Genomic DNA, 21,530 nt, shown 5'->3' on the forward strand with positions numbered 1-21,530 from the left:
AAAGAGGCGGCAAATAACCCGTAAAACTGCAAGTGCAACTTAATTCCACTGATCCACTTTAGCAAACGGCCAACAAACAACGGCGGATCACCGGCGCACCGTGAAATAAATGAAGGCGCTAAGCGGCGGCAAATAAAGGCTCGACATGGACAGTGCTTGGAACGTCGTGATTCAACAACAGTGCCAGTTGAGCCTCATGCAATATAAATGAATTCACAAAAAAGGGAGGGGAGGATGAAAAAGAAGTGCTTCTATTCATGAGAGCTTTACTTTTAGCGAGGGTTGTGTTAATTAAAAATCAAATAAAATAAAAAAACAACCCCCCCCCAAAAATAAATAAATAAATAAATAAATAAATAAATAAATAAATACAGAATAATAGCACTGTATCTCAAACGTAAAAACAAGTAAATACGAGGCGATGTAAAGAAATCACCTAGGTTGTAACTAAGCCCAAAATCATTTTTAATGTATGTATGTATGTATGTATGTATGTATGTATGTATGTATGTATGTATGTATGTATGTATGTATGTATGTATGTATGTATGTATTTATTTATTTAGTAAAATATTCATTTATTTATTCATCTGTTTATTTATTCATCTAGTTATTTATGTGTTTATTTGTTTGTTTATTTATTCAAGTATTTATTTATTTATTTATTCATGTATTTATTTTTTATTTTACTCATTTATTTATTTATTTCTCTGTTTATTGATGTATTATTTTTATCTGTTTATTCATTCATTTGTTTACCAATCTGCTTATGTATTAATTTATCTATTCATTTATGTTTATTGTTTGTTTGTTTATTTATTTGTGTATTTGTATATTTATCATTTTATTTAGTTATCTATTTATTTATTTATGTTTATTTATCTAGTTATTTATGTGTTTATTTGTTGGTTATTTATTCATGTATTTATTCATGTATTTATTTATTTATTTTACTTATTTATTTATATATTTATCTATTGTGATGTCACGAGAGGCTGGGTTCTGGAGGGCAAATACATCCCCCTAAGATGGCTTCACCCGGAGAGAGTTTTGGCCCCATCTGGTGGAAGGCAGCAATTCACACACCACACCTGCGGCTGATCACGGCTTGATTGACAGGCAAGGCTTTTAGGGTGGAGAGCCTCTGAGTGTGGCCCCGGGGGAGACAAGCTCTGTTGCTGTGCTCTGTGGAGAAACTGATTGCCGCGTGGAACTCATTGGGACCACACGACGGGACACTGGATTCGGACCTTGCTAAAGGTGGCTAGGCTACATGAGGAGGACGTCAAGAGGGGTGAGGCCTAGAAACTCATGGAAGAGAACTCCGTCTTCAGTTTCACCTCAGAAGAGACTTTAGTATGATTTAAATATTGGAAGAGACACTATTCTTGCCTTTGTTACTTGTGAATTCCCCCCTGAAACCCTTTATTAAAACCTTTGTTTGTATTCAAACCTGTCGCCCATTGCGCTCCTTGTCCTGTCCCGCTGAGAGCTAGCCTCTCATGACATTACACTATCTATTTATGTGCTATTTGTTTGTTTATTATTTATTCAGTTATTCATGTATTCAAGTATTCATGTATTTATTTATTTATTTATTTATTTATTTATTTATTCAGTTATTTACTTTGCAGATGGTAACTGTGACACATAAATATTGTTTGTACGCAGGACAGATATACTTTTTAACACTCATGCACAATTCCACCTACTGTACAAAGAGGAAATTGCATTTTAGGGCTCAAATGTTTCATTTTAACATTTCCAGGCAGATTTGAATCATTTGTCTTGATTTAAACATGTAGGCTAAATAGGAATGTTTCACTTCAATGGTTTAGTACAGAGCAGAGATGTAAGTAGAGGAGTTAAAAATTGTGGTCCTTGTTAGTTGCAGAAAACAGGACTTGATGAAGAGGAAAGAAGGATGCCCCTTAAAGGACAACCCACGCATCCGGACAAGTTGTGTCCATAATTTGTAAAATCACTTCAAATGACTTCTACTAAGCGTATTTTACAAAGATTCCACGGCATATAGCTATATTTTACGTTTTAAGACCTGCGCTGAATATTCAGGAAGTCTTGTTTTCGAGTTGATGACGATTCCTGATGTCACGTCAGGAACGCCCCTGACCGAGAAAGCGACACACAATGAGTACTTTGTTTGGTCTGAAAACTTCGTGTTCATCCGTGTTAATGGCGAAATTAGAAGCAAAACACATAATGCGATGGTGAATCGTTGTGTGTTGCACCAAGACTACTATTTGATACTTGTTGACAAATTCACAAATTCCCAGCAGACAAATCAGCCCATTTCCAACGGAGCTTGGGCACCATCTTGTGCATTTTCTGGGACGCTACACTGGTGTCCTGATGGCTCGAATTGATCTGGAAGGGCTTCCTTAATCGATTGCAAACATTTATGCTTTCCTCTTCAGAACTATTTGGATCATATTCATAACTGGATGAGTAACAAGAAAGCATCTTCTCCCAATCTGAAGCCATTGTATTGATTCTCGAGCAAGGCAAAGACGTCTGGCGTGAAGTCACGAACAAGGGGGCGGGACCTTCTGAAACTCGCAATCCCGAGGTCATTTTGAAGTAGTTTTGGGAGACTTTAACTCATTTTTATTGATGGTTTTTGAAAAATATCAGCCTGCATGTTATGGGTATTTTAGATCCTCTCAAACGTTTTTCTGATGTCAGTTAAGAAACAAAAAAATGGTGTCGGTTGTCCTTTAAGGAGAAGCACTTGGGGGCAGCACGATACCGACAGTCTCCGAGCAGAGCGACTCAGGAAATAGAAAGAATGAGGAAAAGGTCCAACCTTTTCGAAGAACCCCCACCCCGACTCGGATGAAAGATTTGTTAGGAATCTTACGGAGACGAGTGAAATGGAGTCACACTTTCTAAAAATGAAAATGTAAGCAGCTTGTCGTAAATACAGAGTCACTATTTATTCGACACACATGTTAAATTCCGATGAAATTGACCATTGGTGTAAATAATGGGCATTTATGTTTGTGATTGGGCGCCAACCCCTCACGGCGTGAAGAAAGGCGAGTGAGAAACCGAATATCTGCAGCTCATGAACTGGAGATTATTCCACACAACCTCCGTTTGTAGTATCCTGTATTCGATAAGAACCGTGAAAAGTTTACTGACTTGGGGCTATCGAAGCTTCTGAATTAGGAATAAAGAAATTAGGAACGCAACGTGAACAAAAACTAGGGTGAAGGTTGGAAAAGCTAATCAAGAGTTGCCACGGTGAAATCAATCATCGATTTGCACGCCGGCTTCTTTGTTGAAAAGCACTCCAGAGTGTGTAATTTTGGTGATCGATTTTTTTTTTTTTTTTTTTTGCTAAGAGCCGCTATTAACTGTTCACTTCTCTATGAATGCTTACAACAAGCCCACCCGGGCGTTACATAGTTGAAAAGGGAAAAAAGTAATAATAATAATAATAATACTATAGGGGGGTCGCCACCGCAAATCAGTGTCCTCCATCTTTAGAGGTTTGATCCGCATGTTTGTTTTGGCCAAGCTTTTACGTCGATGCCCTTCCTGACACAAACATCTGTATTTATCCGGGCTTGGGACCGGCACAAGGAGACTTATGCACCAGCCTTCACTGAACCTGCAAGTACCTCAAATAGATAGAAAGCAAGCTAGCTAGCTAATAGATAGCTACCTAGATAGCTAGCTAATAGATAGTTAGCTATATAGCTAGCCAGCCAGCCAGATAGCTAGCTAAAAAGCTAGTCTGGACAAATTTGTAACAAAAAAATAGCATTGAGTTGCTTGTTCTGTAGCCACAAGGGGACATAAGCCATTGTCTTCTTGTGCCGGTCCCAAGCTCGGATAAATACAGAGGGTTGTGTCAGGAAGGGCATCCGACGTAAAAGCTTGGCCAAAACAAACATGTGAATAACACCTCTGAAGAATGAGGACACTGATTCGCTGTAGCGACCCCTTCAAGTGAAAAGCCGAAAGGAAAAGAAGAAGATTGTTTTTTTTTTTAAATCAAGGCATTTAAGTCTCTTCTCCTTATGTAAATAAATAAATAAATAAACGCTTGTGGCGAGTCCGAGCGACTATTAGCACATGTCAAAAGCTATCAATTCCTGAGATGTTCCTTCTTTGCTTCTATTTGGCTACACTTAATCTGCTTAACCTCGTCACCTCGTCCGTTCGTCTCGGACATTTTGATGCAGACCCCCCCCTTCCCTCCCTATCGGGATTCTAGATCGTCCACTCGCCCGTCTCCTTCATTCGCTCTGCAAATATTACATTCCCGTCTTTCTTCTCTATTCCACCTTTGCTCTCCGCAGAAATCAATGTGTCCAAAGCGGGACAGATAACCTTGTGTTTGGAGTACTGAGAGCTGAACGGAGGGAGGAGGGTGGCGAGAGTGGTGGTGGTGTAAGGGGGGGGGGGGGGGGGGGGGGAGCAGTGATAGTGAAACCATTTCAGACAGTTCCTCTAACTTAATTCTCTGCTCCTCTACAGGACACTTGAAGGTGCATCACAACCACAACTTTGAGCAGCAATGACGTACTCTCATATTAAAATTGTTCTGTGAATACGCCACCCCCCCCCCCCCCACACACACACACACTTTTGTCCCCCTCACCTTGTATCCTTGGATGAGTCCATTCTGGGTCTCCAAGGGGGGCATGTCCCAGCTCACTTCCAGACTGGAGGGAGACACGGCCGAAACTCGGATGGACTGGGGGGCCACTGATGGAGCTGAAAATGGAAAAAGTAAAGTGTTACAAGAGGACTTTTTTTTGTAACACACACTTTTTTTGTGTGTGTGTGTTACAGGGAAGCCTTTTTGTGTGTGTGAGGTGACCCCTCCTCCAATCCGAATATAAATTGACTCATTCACTGACTGATGGGTTAAAAGTGATCGTACACTGACATTCACGAATGTATTTGAGAATTGAAAATATGACGTAGAGCGGCAATCCCGAATTTGTTCGGGTTTTTTTTTTTTTATGCTTGGGTGCCGATAAAGTGCTGGTCATGGCCTCTGGCAATGTTTTTTTCCTTCAGCATTTCCTTTTGTTAGCGTTTTGTTCCAGCTTCAGCTCTTGTTAAAGCGCTGTATAGACCAATATGTACTGTATGTATTGCATTGTATTTTGGATAGCCATAATTTCAAGCTCATATAAGTCCAGATACATATAATTTAGGAATTAACTCTTTTTTTCAGATAAAAGAAGAGAGTCTAAGCTTTCTTACGCTGAATTAAATGTTGATGTAGTCCTAAAACTCAATATTCTGTGGGTCCCGCAATTTGAGTGAAAATGACAAAAACCCTGGCACTGGAGTGGACACAGTGAATTGAATCAGTTAACCACGACCAATTGCATTAAATCTAAATCATTGAAATGGAAAAAAAAGTCATCAAGTTACAATCCAAAAATAATCACATTTTAGCATATTTTTTTAAGTATGAGCTAAGAGTTCCACAATGTTCATGAAAAGAGAAATCTATTTTGTCAAGACAAAAATACTTCTCGTCGTCTTAACAGTTAACTTTTTGGAGGTCATTTTTTGAGGGCACGACAAGGGGAGATGAACGAATGTCTCAAAGTCATATTTCTTGCACACTGATGAACTCTGCTCACTGAAGCATCAGAAACAAATGAACGGCCACAGCGCGCCCTTGTCTCGCATTTGTGAAAAGTGAACTATTTTGCATTTTTATAGCAAAAAAAAAATAAAAAATAAGGACTTTCAAAGAATTCATCATCTCTTTTCCACCCCAATATACACTAAAAAATATCTCAAAAGACTGCAGTCGGAGGCTAACTCTGTTGTTGTAATGCAAACGTCGCCCCCTAGGGGGTGACAGTAGCTTCGCGATCAAATTTTACAAGTGAATTGTTAAAAATACTCATTTGTTTGCGAAAACGCAAAGAGGTATCTTTTATTCTAAAAAACTGGCCACTTAAAAATATTGATGAGGTGTTCTGTTATAAAGGTTGTGTTGTGACGCAGGAAGTTCATCTCTTCTTCTTTTCCTTTCGGCTTTTCCCCTCAGAGTCGCCACAGCGAATCAATGTCCTCCATCTATCCCGGTTTTGTGCATCCTCTTCTCTCACACCAGCTACCTTCATGTCCTCTTTGACCACATCCATAAACCTCCTCTTCGGTCTTCCTCTCGGCTTCAAGATTCAGCATCCTTCTCCCGATATAGTCAGTCTCTCTCCTCTGGACATGTCCAAACCATCTCAGTCTGGCTTCTCTGAATTTCTCTCGAAAGCCTCTAATATGAGTTGTCCCTCTAATGTACTCATTCCTGATCCTATCCAACCTGGTCACTCCCAAAGAAAACGTCAATATCTTCAGCTCTGCTACCTCCAGCTCTGCTTCCTGTCTTTTCTTGAGCGGCACTGTCTCCAGTCCAAACATCATGGCTGGTCTGACCACGGTTTTATACACTTTTCCTTTCATCCTAGCTGAAACCCTTCTATCACACATCACACCTGACCTTTTTTTCCAGTCGCTCCAGCCTGCCTGGACACGCTTCTTCACCTCCTTTCCACACTGTCCATTGCTCTGGACAGTTGACCCCAAGTACTTAAAATCCTCCACCTTCTTTATCTCTTCTCCTTGTAGCATCACTCTTGCATTTGGATCCCTCTCATTCACACACATATATTCCGTCTTGCTGCTTCATTCCTCTCCTTTCCTGGGCATACCTCCACAGTTCTAGTTTCTCCCCCACCCATTTTCTGTTCTCGCAACAGATCACAATGTCATCTGCAAACATCATGGTCCAAGTAGATTCTTATCTAACACCCTGCTTCAAACAGTCTACTATCGTCCCAGTTCCAAAGAAACCAGCACCCTCGGGATTGAACGACTTTAGACCTGTCGCTCTGACGTCTGTGGTCATGAAGTCCTTTGAACGCCTCGTGCTGAACCACCTAAAGAACATCACCGGACCTCTGCTAGATCCTCTTCAGTTTGCCTACCGGGCGAACAGGTCTGTGGAGGATGCAGTCAACATTGGACTGCATCACATCCTCGACCACCTTGACAACACAGGAACCTACGCAAGGATCCTGTTTGTGGACTACAGCTCTGCGTTCAATACCATCATCCCAGAACTCCTCATCCCCAAACTTCTCCAGCTTGGTGTGTCCCCCACGATCTGCCAGTGGACCCTCAGCTTCCTGACAGGACGGACACAACAGGTCAGACTGGGAAATATATCATCCACAACACGAACCACGAGCACTGGAGCCCCGCAGGGATGCGTCCTCTCTCCATTGCTCTTCTCTCTCTACACGAACGACTGCACCTCAACGCACCCAGCTGTCAAATTCATAAAGTTCGCAGACGACACCACGGTCATCGGTCTCATCAAAGACGGCGACGAGTCTGCGTACCGACAACAAGTGGAGCAGCTGGAGCTCTGGTGCAGCCGTCACAACCTGGAGCTGAACACGCTCAAGACAGTTGAGATGATGGTGGACTTCAGGAAACATCCATCACCACAGCTACCCCTCACACTATCCAACTGCCTGGTGTCAACCGTTGAGACCTTCAAGTTCCTGGGAATCACAGTCTCCCAGGACATGAAGTGGGAGGTCAACACCAACTCTATCCTGAAAAAGGCCCAACAGAGAATGTACTTCCTGAGGCTGCTAAAGAAGCATGGCCTGCCACAGGAGGTGCTGCAACATTTCTACACGGCTGTCATCGAATCCATTCTGTGTTCTTCCATCACCGTTTGGTTCGGGGCAGCCACAAAAATGGACAAAATCCGACTTCAACGGACAGTTAGGACGGCGGAAAAAATCATTGGCACCGCCCTACCCACTCTCGAGGACTTGCACACTGCAAGAATCCAAACTCGGGCGCGGAAAATCCTACTGGACCCTCCGCACCCTGCCCACCACCTTTTCCAGCTACTCCCCTCAGGCAGGCGCTACCGATCCATGCGCACCAAATCCAGCAGACATTTAAACAGCTTCTTCCCCCAAGCCATTAACTCTTTGAACTCTTTCAACAGTAGCCAAAATGGAACTGTATAGTGCCACTTAGCAGTTTTTTTGACAACGATACTAGTGCAGCGTGTTCTACCGGAAACAAATTCCTTGTGTGTTCTACATACTTGGCAATAAAGATGATTCTGATTCTGATTCTGATTCTGATCTGTCAGCCTGTCCATCACCATAGCAAACAAGAAGAGGCTCAGAGCTGACCCCTGGTGGAGTCCCACCTCCACCTTGAATTCCAACTGTTACAGTCATGAAGCAGGAAGTTCATCAAAATTGATTATTATTTATTTCATAAATGTATTTCCTGGCGTTTTTTCGAATGAAGAACCTGGGACGAGTTATTTGTATTATTTATTTCATGAATAGTATTCTTATTTATTTCCCAACTTTTGTTGTGTGAGGAATCCAGATTTTACAAGGCGTTTCTGTAAAATGAGATATTTCTTACGTTTAGGTACTCCTGCAGGCACTTTTTTGGGGGGTAACAAACTGACCCCAGGCCCGTATGCAAAAAAAAATATGTGGCTCTCACAATAAAAAGTTTAAGGACCACGGCTCTTTCATGATAACTTCTCAGTGCCACGAGGCGTGCGTGTGCACTTTTTATTTATTTATTTATGTATTGATTTACATGTTTATTTTTGTATTGATTTATGTATTGGTTTATGTATTTTTTAGGTATTTATTTATTAATTTATTTTTTATGTGGCGAAACAGGCAACATGACATTATTTATCTATTATTCGACTGTATTTATGTACTTATTTATCTCTATTAATTTTAATTATTTATTTATGCATGCATGTATTTATTTGTTTATTCGTGCATTCGTGTTTCCAATTATTTCTTCATTTAATCATTCTTCATTTAATTTATCTATCCCTTTATTTATTTATTTATTTATATTTATGCATCCATTTATTTATGTATCCATTTATTTTTTCATTTCTCCAGTTATTTATTTAGCCATTCATATATTTATTTGTGTATTTATTCATGTGTATTTATTTACGCAGATGATTAGTTATTTACGTGATGGTGTTGGCTTCAACCAGCCTTGATGATTTTCACACAGCTCTTCACAAACGGCGGGAGTGAGAGGTGAAGAGTCCGTCCGGATCAACAATCTGCTTTATATTGAAGCAACAACACAGAATATTTTCAGGTTAATTCACTCAATTATCCACAGTTTCCGTCCGGGTCTCACAGGGGAACCTCTCCCAATTAGAGCAAGTGGGCCTGAGGCTGGAAATTTGACTGTACCGTGAGCACATATGCGCAAAACGATTTTGCAGCTATGCACCCGAGGGCGTGCAAAGAAAAAGGCTACAGCACCGCGTTTCACCATCATCGCCCTCCAGCTATGTCTGCCACCTCGCCGCACGCTGCTTATTCTCCACTCATTCTCACCCTGTGATACGTGTGGCCTTCTCAAGCCGATAAAAAAAACAACAAACAAAACTCACACAACCTCTCCTGAATGCGAATGCATGTCAACTAAAATCTTGGTTGGTTTTGTGAGTGTGTGGCGAAAGGCAAATATTGGTGGCGACTTCAAGACATACGTTTCTTTTTTTTTTCTTCTTTTTTTCACACCACACAATGTTAACCTCCTCTGTTGAGATCTTCAGCGCTTTTGTGATGCATTTGGGAGAATAAAGAGTCGAGATGGTTCTCTTGTTTAGATCATACAAGTATAGATATTTATTTGCCGGAGCACAGAAAGCTACCAATGCGCTCATCGTCGTACGAAGAGTCAAACACATAAATACACGGGCTTTGATCGCTGTCAAATCACGTGATGTTGCGTTGTGGCTGGGTTGCCAGATCCGCTCAGTATTACAGCATTACACAAAATGAGGATACAATCTAACTTTCTTAACATCCTCGTCTATTTGTCATTCAAACAGTGGCGCAGAGCCTTCTTGCCATGTATCATTTAAAGGACAACCGACGTCACTTTTTTGTTTTTTAACTGACATCAGAAAAACGTTTTATAGCATCTAAAATACCCAAAACACGCAGTATGATATTTTTAGTCAAATGCAAAACACCAATAAAAATGACTTAAAGTGTCCAAAATCTGCAAAAAAATGAGCTGCGAATTGGGCATTTTCAGAAAGTCCCGCCCCCAGTTCGTGACGTCACGCCCAAACGTCTTGCATTGCTTGTGAATCAAAACAATGGCTTCAGTTTCGGAGAATATGCTTTCTTGTTACACATCCAGTTATGAATATGATTCAAATAGTTCTGAAGAGGAAGGCATACATGTTTGCAATCGATTAAAGAATTATATGTGCCATTTTGAGGCAACATTGGGGATCTTTCACCCAAAAAAAGAGGCACAAAATGGCGACATCCTGTGGCCACCTCTGCTCCCACAGGCTGATAAATTCCTTATATGGAGCTTGGATGCCCTCTTCTGGCGGCTTTTGAGTGCAACACGGTTCTCATACCAAACATGTACAGCAAAATATATTGACGTGATGGAAGGACTGCTACAATGTGTCTTTTTTCGGTCAGGGGGCGGTCCTTTCGTGACATCACGTACGGACTCTTCACCAACTCAAAAACAAGACTTCCTTAATATTCAGAGAGTCTTAAAACATAAAATATAGCTGTACGCGGTGGAATCTTTGTAAAATACGCTCAGTAGAAGTCATTTGAAACCATTTTACAAATTATGGACACAACTTGTCCGGAGACGTCTGTTGTCCTTTAAGGCTCGGGTGCAGACAGACAAACAATGATGTGCCTCCATCATTTTATCAAAAAAGAAAATTCTGAACTTTGAATTATTTATTGCCATCTGACAATAATAAAATAATCAGATCTGTCATTCATTCTTACATTCTGCTGGCACAATCACCAAAACAAAAGCATCTGCTTCGAAGAGTTGGGACAAAAGTGGCAATACTGCACAGAGTACAACTAACTTTTGAAATTTAATGATGACGACTATTTAAAAGGAGAATGATAACGACAATATTACTGTGATATTCTCCAATAATATGCAGAATACGTTCATCAAAGAGCTATTTTTAAATGACCCTCAAACGAGAAATCCAAGATGGCGCCCGAGTAGGCAGCCATCAGCAAGTGCTCCGGAGTGTTTCATTCATTCTTTATGTCAACAAATTTAAGGCCAAAAGAGCTGATGGGGCACATTCAACCAGTGGTAGTCCCAACTGGTCATCCGGACGCATTACGAAGGTCAAAGAAAGACAGCCGACCGAAGACGCTGCCAGTGAGCCTCTGCATTTGAGTCCTTGAGTCTCCGTATTTTTATATTTGTACAAGTGAAAAAAAGAAAATACAAAAACTTTAAAACAGGCCTTGAGCAAGAACAGCCCAAAAAGTTCCAGATTCCGTGACGGATCAAGATTCTTAGAAGTTCACTGCTGATGAAGAATTGTAAATGGAGCTTCTAAGGCGTGCGCTGAAGCGAGGACGGCGCGGAAATGACGCAATGCAAGCAACAGTCTGCGGATTCGATCTAATTGTTGCAGCGAAAGTGAAACCCGGAGCGGACAGAGGCTAATGAAAGCACTTTGATCAATGAGAGCCGCTGCCTCACCGAACGTCAGCGAGAGGAGTTGCCAGAATAAAAACATGGACATTTTTTTACTTGCCTGCCTCTCCAACGGACACCTCGACAGATTCAGAGGGAGGACTCTCGCCCACGATGTTGTAGCTGGTCATGACGATTTGATAACGCCTGAACTTCTTCAATTCTGGAAATGGAACACCAAATAGAATAGAATAAAACTTCAATGGATTTATTAAATTGGGGATTTTGGCAATTTAGAAAATCCTCAGGGCGCCACAAAGAAAACCCAAACAAAATGTTCATGAACCGTCTTCACACAATATGAACTATGAATGATCAAATGACGACCTCAGATTAGATTTTTTTTCGATATAACTTTGATAAAACTTTGATAAACGATTCAAAATGAATTTAAGAAACTATACAAAGAAACAGTCAACAAAGTGATTGAAATCAGAAGCTATTAAAAAATTGCTGACATTCAAATCCAATAGAATAATTCTCAGTGTTCATAATGTCAAGTAGTACTCACGTGTCAACTCGAACTCTGTCACTGAGGAGCTGCTGACTGTCTTGAAGGGGCTCCTGGCTATGGAGAAGAAAGATAAATGAGCGTGAGCGTTGGATTCTGTAATTCATTTAACATTTATCCACAACAACAACAAAAAGACTCCCTTGGAGAGGCACACAATATTTCATTCATAAGCGCCTTTCAAAACTCTCAAGGTCACTTTATAGTCACAGGATTAGTTTTTCTGTGGGTGAGCAGCGGCTAGCCAGAAAGCTAGCCAGCCATAGCTATATAGCTAATAGATAGGTAGATAGCTAATACAACCAATGAACAGTTTCGCTAGCAACGACAATTACTTTATTATGTGGGAAACAAAAGTGGACATGTGGACGTATTTATTCATTCAATTCATTCATTCTCCTTAAAATGTCTTGAGTGAAATAGATTTATTTAAATATGTATTTGGTTTGGATGTATTTATCTTGAAATTTTGCGACCCTATGATCCATTATTAGCTTAAAAGCTATTTATATAAAACATTTATCTATTTTTGTAAAAAGGAATTTTGTTGAAGTAAGCTGAGGAGTTTCATTGAGAAATATGTTCTGTTCTACTTTCTTGTAGCACCTGTGGGCAATTACAAATTACAATTTTGGGAGAAAGGGGTCAATTGATTGCAGTTTTTTTCAGAAGGCACAATAGGGGTCCTACCCGTTCCCCCTCCAATTCATCCCTTGAGCAATAAAGTTGACCACCCGCCTCCTGGTCTACATTTTCTATCACACCGAAGCATCGATTGACCAATGCAAATGTTTATTTCATGTATGTAAAAGGTACTTGTGGCAGAAAAATGTCACCGCAATGTGCCGAATATGCTTATGAATTATTTGCCATACGGTCACGGTGCAAATGTTGTGTGATGTGGCATGTTTAATCGGGGAACAAACGACACAATAAGAGCACTACACTGTTAAATTGCAAGGCCACCTCCTCATGAGCTGAACTTATGTTTATTAGCATTTATTAATTAATGTATGTATTTGTTTATTTATCTATTTGTTTATCTATTTGTTTATCAATTTATTTATGTATTTGTTTTTATTTATGTAGCAATTTATTTATTTATTTATCCATTTATTTATTTATTTATTGATCCCTTTGTTTATCTGTTTATGTCTTTCTTCATTATTTATTTATTTATTTATTTATATATTTATTTATTGATTCATTTCTGTTGAGTTATTTGTGTGTATGTGTGTGCGTCTGTATATGTATGTGTGTGTGTATGTGTGTGTGTGTGTGTGTGTGTGCGTGTGCGTGTGCGTGTGTGCGTGCATGCGTATGTATTTATCTATTTATTTATATAAAGAGGCGCACGTGCAGCGGCATACTGGTTATGTAGCTGTCTGTGGCGCTTTTGCTTCCCTGGAACCCGTCAGCAGATAAAGAGAAGTTGAACGGCAGCTCTCGGTAATACAACCGGTAACCCATCAGCACCCCGTTAATGCGTTCGTCGTTCGGCCGCTGGGGAAACATACAAGAGAAATCAGTCATTCATTTCCCAACACGTACATTCTGGCTTTTCATCTTCCAGTACTGCTGACTGACAGAAAAAAAATAGTCAAGCAAACAAAGACAACTTTTAAAGGGTGGAGAGCTGGAAGCGGGTAGTAAAAGATGATGAAATCGCTGGCGATTTTGTTTTCACAGCCTTTTGCTTTTGCCATTAAGCCAGAAGGCGTAGACACCACACAATGTGTTACAACACCTCGGACTACCCGTCTGCCCCTTTCTACCGCCTTGTCCATCGCTTTCAATTGTCACTTTGGTCTGACGTTATCCACTTTGCTGAATAATGTATTCAACGCAAACACACATCCAGCAGGGCTTTTATCACCCTGGTAAATTATTAACATGGATTCGGACTGCACTTCAAATGTGTGAATGTCTGAAGCATGTCAGGGGAGCAGAAAATGGTCAGTTACAGGTAATGGGCAGCTAACATAAAAGGGAACAACATGTGGCCAGATAATGTCTCAGTGGAGTATTTGGCCTTTACATTCTGTTCCACATGTGTACGTGGACAAAAAGGTGACAGAAATAACTTCTGTCAAATATATTTTTTTATATGTCAAGCTCAGATAACTCCAGACCCATATAACTTAGGAATGAACTCTTTTTTTTCTGATGAAAGAGGAGAATCTAATGTGTCTAACGCTGCATTGAATGTTAATGTAGTACTAAAACTCAATATTCTATGGGTCCTGCAATTTGAGTGACAAAAACCCTGGTACTGGAGTGGACAAATATTTGCACATCGTCTGGCAGCGAATGTGTCAAAGACCTTTTATCAGAAGGATGCACACGTCTATTAAACACCAAAATGAATTTCACGGAACTAAAGTCTGCTAGCTTAAGTGCGAAATGCCAATATGCCAGCCAGAAGCACACCCAAGACTGACGAATTGCATGTTTGTGGCCTTGAGGTGACCCAGTTTAGTGTGAGAGCAACTATCGTATTGGTCAGGAAGACCTTGTGCAGTATATTGCATTCTACGTGAGCAACATAGGAGGTCTTTTCTTGTAACAAACAGCTAAAAATATTGATGTTCACAGTTTTTATTTGTGTCGTAAAGAAAATATTGCCATCGCATTTACCTTCCACCGGACCAGGACGGAGGTCGTCGTCGATGGTTTGACCAAGAGGATCTCAGGAGGCTCATCGGGAACTAAAAAAAAAGAGCAAGGGCTGTGCTATTAAATATAGACAAGCTTTGTAGATTAGCATCATAGTTCTGCGATGTTATGTTGCTATTTTTATGGTCAGATTTTCTCGGATAAGTGAACGGGGAGTTATTGTTATCATTTACATGTTCGACGTCAGTGATTTGTAAAACACTGATTGAACAAAATGCAATTTTGAATGTAATACTACATTCCATGTCATTTTTGTAATCATATTGTGATTTAATTTGTAATGAAAAATATTTTAACATCTGATAAAAAGAATGGTTCCTTACATCCAAGTGTTATTTGAAAAAAAATAATGTAGATTTTAAGAATAATAATACATTTCATTGATAAGTGCCTTTCAAAACTCCGTATGTCACTTTACAGTTACAGGATAAGTTTTCCTGTGGGTGAGCAGCGGCAGCCACACACGCCAGCGTGCATTCAACCCGGAAGTAACTCAAATAGACATAAAGCTAGCTAGATAGCTAATAGATAGCTAGATAGTTAATAGCTAGCTAGCTAGAATCGCTTTATATAATCGAATGGTATGAAACTGGGTTGTATTTCTGGGTTTGTATTTCAAAAGTGAAATTAAAAGCCATTTTTTAATGGCTAAACAATGTAAGCCCCTTTATATTTAAATCGATTGAGTAGTTTTTTTTTTAATTTCTGTAAAAATGCACATTACTGAAAAGGGCGTTGTTATTTATTTATTCATTAGTTTGTTCATATTGCACCAACCAAAAAAATGATTAATTTTACCATACCTGTCACTTCTACGTTTCCCAGTATTTTATATATATTTTTTTACATTTGAAATAATGTACGCCATTCTAAAACATTTACATGGGGAAAAAAAATAATAATTGCGAACTGTACTTACAAAGACCATTTTGCCTCAAATCCAGTTGGTCTCAACTGCTGGTAGCCAATGACAATGTTGCTGCTGAGCGCAACTATTGTCATGGCAAACCAGCAAAAGTAATCGTGAATCATATATATTTTTTTATCGCTAAGTACGGTTGCATTGATAAAAGCATAACGTGCACATCCGCGGTAAGCTGTCTGCATTTCCGCTTGTGTTAGCGTTTTTTTTAGCATTTCAAATAATACATGGCGTACTACAACATTTATACAGGAATTGTAATCATTTCAAGAGCAGCTAACAGAGAAGGTTGACAGGTATGTTTTAACTCTTTGAGGGACAGCCTATCATGTTATCAGATTATGAATTATGATTGCCGCTTGAAAGGGTTAATACGGTAAGACTTCATTCAATAGGTGATGCCCGCTATTGTTCCCCTCACTAATTTGAAAGGTCAACCTCTGTCTATGACGTCAAACTTTGTGGGGCAACATTTTCTATTTAAACTTCAGCTCAGTCGCATTAAAGGTAATGACAGTGACCTGCTGCAACAGCCGCTGTTATCTTCCTGAAAGGTCTAAAACAAGCAGATTTTTTTCTCCCACAGCTACCGATTGATGGTGGGGGCACTGTTTGTGGAAATACTGTCTCTCTTAAAGGACAACCGACACCTCAGGACATGTTGCGTCCATATTTTGTAAAATCACTTCAAATGACTTCTACTGAGCGCATTTTACAAAGATTCCACCGCATATAGCTATATTTTACGTTTTAAGATTCGCGCTGAATATTCAGGAAGTCTTGTTTTTGAGTTGGTGACGATGTCCGAAGTTATACTGTCACGGTAGGTATCGTCACTGACCGAGAAAGCGACACACATTGCATTTTGGGTACTTTGTTTTATCTGAAAACACCATGTTCATCACGAAATTAGAAGGAAAACTACACAAGTAAACGCAATGGTGAATCGTTGTGCGGCAGCCAATTGCGGTAACACACATAAATAAGGTGTAGGTTTTCACAAATTCCCAGCGGACAAACCATGCAGCATTTCCCATGCAGTATAGCACCAGCCAAGGAGCACCCCGGAGTGCCAGAATCCCTGCTTGGATAACCGCTGTCATCCTATCAGCCTGACAATGGGTAGAAAGTTGCTTCCAGTGGTGAAAGAGAGCAATCGTCATAATAGTGGAGCGAACCCATCGGACAAACATTCAGCTGCTGGAACGAGGAGCTAACCGGAGTTAGCGATGGATAACCGCCGTCATTCATACGTAAGTTCGTAACTCTTCATCTTGAAAGTTTAAACAACTTTTTGCATGCACAACCAGTAAACAATCTGCATTGATGTTGACATCTTGTAGCTTATTATTTGTTATTCACGTCCTTATATGCCACATATCTCCGATGTTGATGCTATATAGCTTATTCACAGAGCTTCATATATGCTTCACATGTCGTGTCCTTCAACAGTTTCGTCATACACGACTCGAATTGATCCGGAAGGACTTCTTTAATCGATCGTAAACATTTATGCTTTCCGCTTCAGAACTATTTGAATCATATTCATAACTGGATGAGAAACAAGAATCATTTTCCAAATCTGAACTCTCTGAAGCCATTGTTTTGATTCTGGAGCAAGGCAGTTCATGAAGGAGTTTCTTGACGAGACGTCACAAACTGGGGGCGGGACTTTCTGAATCTATCCAGTTTTTAGCTCATTAGTGGCAGTTTTGGGCAACTTTAAGTCATTCTTATTGGTGTTTTGCGTTTGACTAAAAATATCAGCCTGTGTATTTTTGATATTTTAGATGGGATAAAACGTTTTCCTGGTGTCAGTTAGGAAACAAAAAAATGGTGTTGGTTGTCCTTTAAATCCCTTTCATGGTTAGAGGGGAGGGTTGGATTGGATTGGATTGGATATGCCTTTATTAGTCTCACAGTGGAGAAATTTACATTTCACAGCAGCAAAGTGATGAAAGGAATGAAAGTAGAAAAACAAAATACATGAGCTTGTGAAATAAATGCAGGATTTCTTTTTGTCGTCGGCCATTTTGCGGCCTCTCACCGTCTTGTAAGGTCGTGACCGCATCCGTCTCTTTACTGAGGACGCTGCTACCGATGTCGTTGGTGGCCACCATTCGCAGCCTGTACGATGTAAAAGGCTTCAATCTGCACAAACACACACGTCCAGATTCAATTTCTTTGAAAATTCTCATTTTCCCATCCACAATGTGCCCACTTCATCCCTCCAAAATACCATTAAAGAAAAAAAAAGCAAATTATTTTCTTTAAAAACTGCAAAGGCACTATCGGTTTTAACTCGCAATAAAAGGGTCAGGAATATTAACCGCGCATCTTCGGTGCGAGGCGAATCCATTAATAGGCGAGGAGTAATCATCAGAAAACTGAGAAGCGCGGCGCTTTAGTGTCAACACAAAAGAGCATCGACACATTACACAAACCACTCTATTGCAATACACTGTGGTGCTTCATTAGTGCCTGTGCATTTGCAGCTGAAAATGTGCAGCAGGTTGTTGGTTGGGGGATAAGCTTTGTCTAGCAACAACACGAGGACAATGTTAAAGACAGTGCTTGAATTAAATTGCTTTGATGTGTCTCTCTTTTGGGCCTGAAGCACTTTGGTGGCTTTTGTGTTCAGTGTTTTCTTCAGTTGCACACACAAGATCTCCCGATGGCAACACCTCCACAAAAAAAAGGGTTGGGAAGGAGCGAAAATCCTATACTGGACCCTCGGCACCCTGCCCACCACCTTTTCCAGCGACTCCCCTCAGGCAGGCGCTACCAATCCATGCGCACTAAATCCAGCAGACGTTTAAACAGCTTCTTCCCCCATCGCCATTGACTCTCTAAACAGTAACCCAAATATAAGTGTATAGTGCCTTTTTGCTATTTTATTTATGATGATATTCGTGCAGCGTGTTCGACCGGAGACAAATTCCTTGTGTGTTCTACATACTTGGCCAATAAAGATGTTTTGATTCTGATTCTGATAAACTCAATCTCAGTTCCCTTTGTGTGTGTGTGTGTGTTTGTGTGTGTGTGTGTGTGTGTGTGTGTGTGTGTGTGTGTGTGTGTGTGTGTGTGTTATGCCGGTGTGTACAAACGCTCCTCAACTTATGAACATTCCAGTTACGAATACCAGTTACGAATACCGATAAATACGAACATTTTTGCGGGTACAGTATGTCGAAAAATACAGACAGAGATGCTGTACGCCTTTTTCCGGCCGAGCTCGCTTGCGATTGACTGGTAGAGTATGTGGCTGGGGAGGAAGTCCCTTGTGCCAGTTGACGCTCCTGGAGGACATGATGCATAACAAAAAGTAATGGCGGCTGGCACGTCATTCAGTAATGATGTGCCAGCAGCTTCAGTAATGGCTTACTGAAGACCAAAGGATTTGTCATGGTACTGCAGTCGGTGTGAATTTATTTGACAATGTTTTTCCCTTCCACAAGGGGGCAGTATTTGCCTTTTGTCCATGTTTGCGCTTTGTGATTGCTTAAAGGACAACCAACGTCACTTTTATGTTTGTTAAAGGACAACCAACGTCTCCGGACAAGTTGTGTCCATAATTTGTAAAATGGCTTCAAATGACTTCTACTGAGCGTATTTTATAAAGATTCCACCGCATATAGCTATATTTTAAGTTTTAAGACTCGTGCTGAATATTCAGGAAGTTTTGTTTTTGAGTTGGTGACGAGTCTGTACGCGACGTCACTAAAGGACTGCCCTTCACCGTAAAAAAAGACGTATTGTAGCGGTCCTTCCATCGCGTTAATGTATTTGTTTGGTCTGGGGACCTCGTGTTGCACCCAAAAGCCGCCAGAAGGCCAGAAGAGGGTGTCCAAGCGCCATATAAGGAATTTATCAGCCTGTGGAAACGGAGGTGGCCACTGGAGGTCGCCATTTTGTGACTCTTTTTTGGGGTGAGAGATTTTCCCCCGATGTTGCCTCAAAATGGCACAAATAAATTCTTTAATCGGTTGCAAACATGTATGCTTTCTTCAGAACTATTTGAATCATATTCATAACTGAATGTGTAACAAGAAAGCATATTCTCCGAATCTGAAGCCATTGTTTTGATTCACTAGCAATGCAAGACGTCTTGGCGTGACGTCACGAACTGGGGGCGGGACTTTCTGAAAATGCCCAATTCGCAGCTCAATTTTTTGAAGATTTTGGACACTTTAAGTCATTTTTATTGGTGTTTTGCACTAAAAATATCATACTGCGTGTTTTGGGTATTTTGGATGCTATAAAACGTTTTTCTGGTGTCAGTTAAAAAACAAAAAAGTGACGTCGGTTGTCCTTTAAGCTGGTGTTAAATAATAATAATAATACATTTTATTTCAAGTGCCTTTCAAAACACCCATGGACACTTTACAATAAAAACAATAAAACAAAGCACATAACAATAAAACCATAAGTAAAATGATACATAATAAAATAGCAGATAGAACTATACATTGAAACGCAATTTTAAACAAGTGGGTTTTGAGGTGAGCCTTGAAAATAAGAAGGGAGTCAATATTGTGGATGTTGGGTGGACGAGAATTCCAGGGTTTGGGAGCAGAGCGGCTGAAAGCTCTGCATCCCATCGTGGTGAGATGGGCAGAGGGCACATAGAGGTGAAGGGAGGATGAAGATCTGAGGGACCGAGCGAAAGCGCGATATAAACCAATATACAGTGGATATGTATTGTAATGTATTTTGTACGGCCGCCCCCATATCATGCTCAGATAACTCCAGACTTATATAACTTAGGAATTAAGTCTTTTTTTTCCGATGAAAGAACAGAGTCTAATGTTTCTAATGCTGTATTGAATGTTTATGTCGTCCTAAAAGTCAATATTCTGGGGGTCCTGGAATTTGAGTGACAATGACAAAAACCCTGCATGGAGTGGACACATTTTTGCACATCGTCTGGCAGTGAATGAGTTAGGGTGGATACATTTTGATCTTCGTTGACTAGTGCATACCTCTCAATGGTCCAAGCAGTCAAGTTGTGTGGGATGTCTGCCATATTGGTGATCCACTCGCCGTCCGGCAACTCTTTGATTTCTACGGTCAAGTACCTTACGGGGGAGGAGCCTGAGCTACCAATCACCCAGTGAAGGCGGAGCCGGCGCGCTTCCACGCCATCCTGAGGAACGGACAACTTCCTGGGCGGCTGGGGACGCTCTGAATAAACGAAGAGGGAATTATATAGGGAGACATAAAAGACAACATTCTGATGATCCATTTTCTTCTTGTAATATGCATGACAGCTGTTGCATCCAATTTGACGGGATCACTTTTTACTCACGGAAGTGAGCGAAAAAAAAGAAACAGTTAAACCTCGTTTTTATTCCTTTTACCACACAATTATTTATTATTATTATTTTCCATTGTTTATAAATGTTTTTTTTCTTTCCTTCTCAATATTAACTCGTTCACTGCCAGACGATGTGCAAAAAATGTTTCCACTTCCATGCCAGTGTTTTTGGCATTTTCGCTCAGATTGCAGAATATTGAGTTTAAGGGCTACACAAACATTTAATGCAGCATAAGAAACCTTTGACACTCTTCTTGCATCAGAAAAATAAATTACAGTAAAGTCTCATTATATCGATATTCAAGGGAGTCCGAAAAAATATCGATATAACCGGGACTATCGATATATCCGACCCTGTTTGCATGTAATTTTCTCCGTGCGTGCATAGAAATAGTATCAATATAACCGGGACTATCGATATATCCGATATCGATATAACGAGACTTGACTGTAATTCCAACGTTATATGGATCTGGAGTTATCTGAGCTTGAAATGGGGGCAGCTGTACAAAAGG

General features: G+C 40.4%; 1 protein-coding gene across 1 annotated transcript in view; it reads right to left on the reverse strand.

Annotated features, from left to right (window-relative positions):
• Positions 1 to 21,530, reverse strand: part of sdk1b (sidekick cell adhesion molecule 1b) — a 326,663-nt gene that overhangs the window by 15,734 nt on the left and 289,399 nt on the right. The window contains exons 31-37 of the mRNA XM_089005907.1: positions 20,681 to 20,882; positions 17,746 to 17,849; positions 14,738 to 14,808; positions 13,471 to 13,603; positions 12,101 to 12,157; positions 11,651 to 11,752; positions 4,631 to 4,746 (exon numbers count right to left, since the gene is read on the reverse strand). Coding sequence (XP_088862033.1) covers positions 4,631 to 4,746; positions 11,651 to 11,752; positions 12,101 to 12,157; positions 13,471 to 13,603; positions 14,738 to 14,808; positions 17,746 to 17,849; positions 20,681 to 20,882 — 785 coding nt within the window. The remainder of the gene's footprint in view (positions 1 to 4,630; positions 4,747 to 11,650; positions 11,753 to 12,100; positions 12,158 to 13,470; positions 13,604 to 14,737; positions 14,809 to 17,745; positions 17,850 to 20,680; positions 20,883 to 21,530) is intronic.

Source organism: Hippocampus bargibanti, linkage group LG10 (assembly GCF_051943395.1).
Source record: "Hippocampus bargibanti isolate YZ-2025 linkage group LG10, ASM5194339v1, whole genome shotgun sequence".
NCBI lineage: Eukaryota > Metazoa > Chordata > Actinopteri > Syngnathiformes > Syngnathidae > Hippocampus > Hippocampus bargibanti.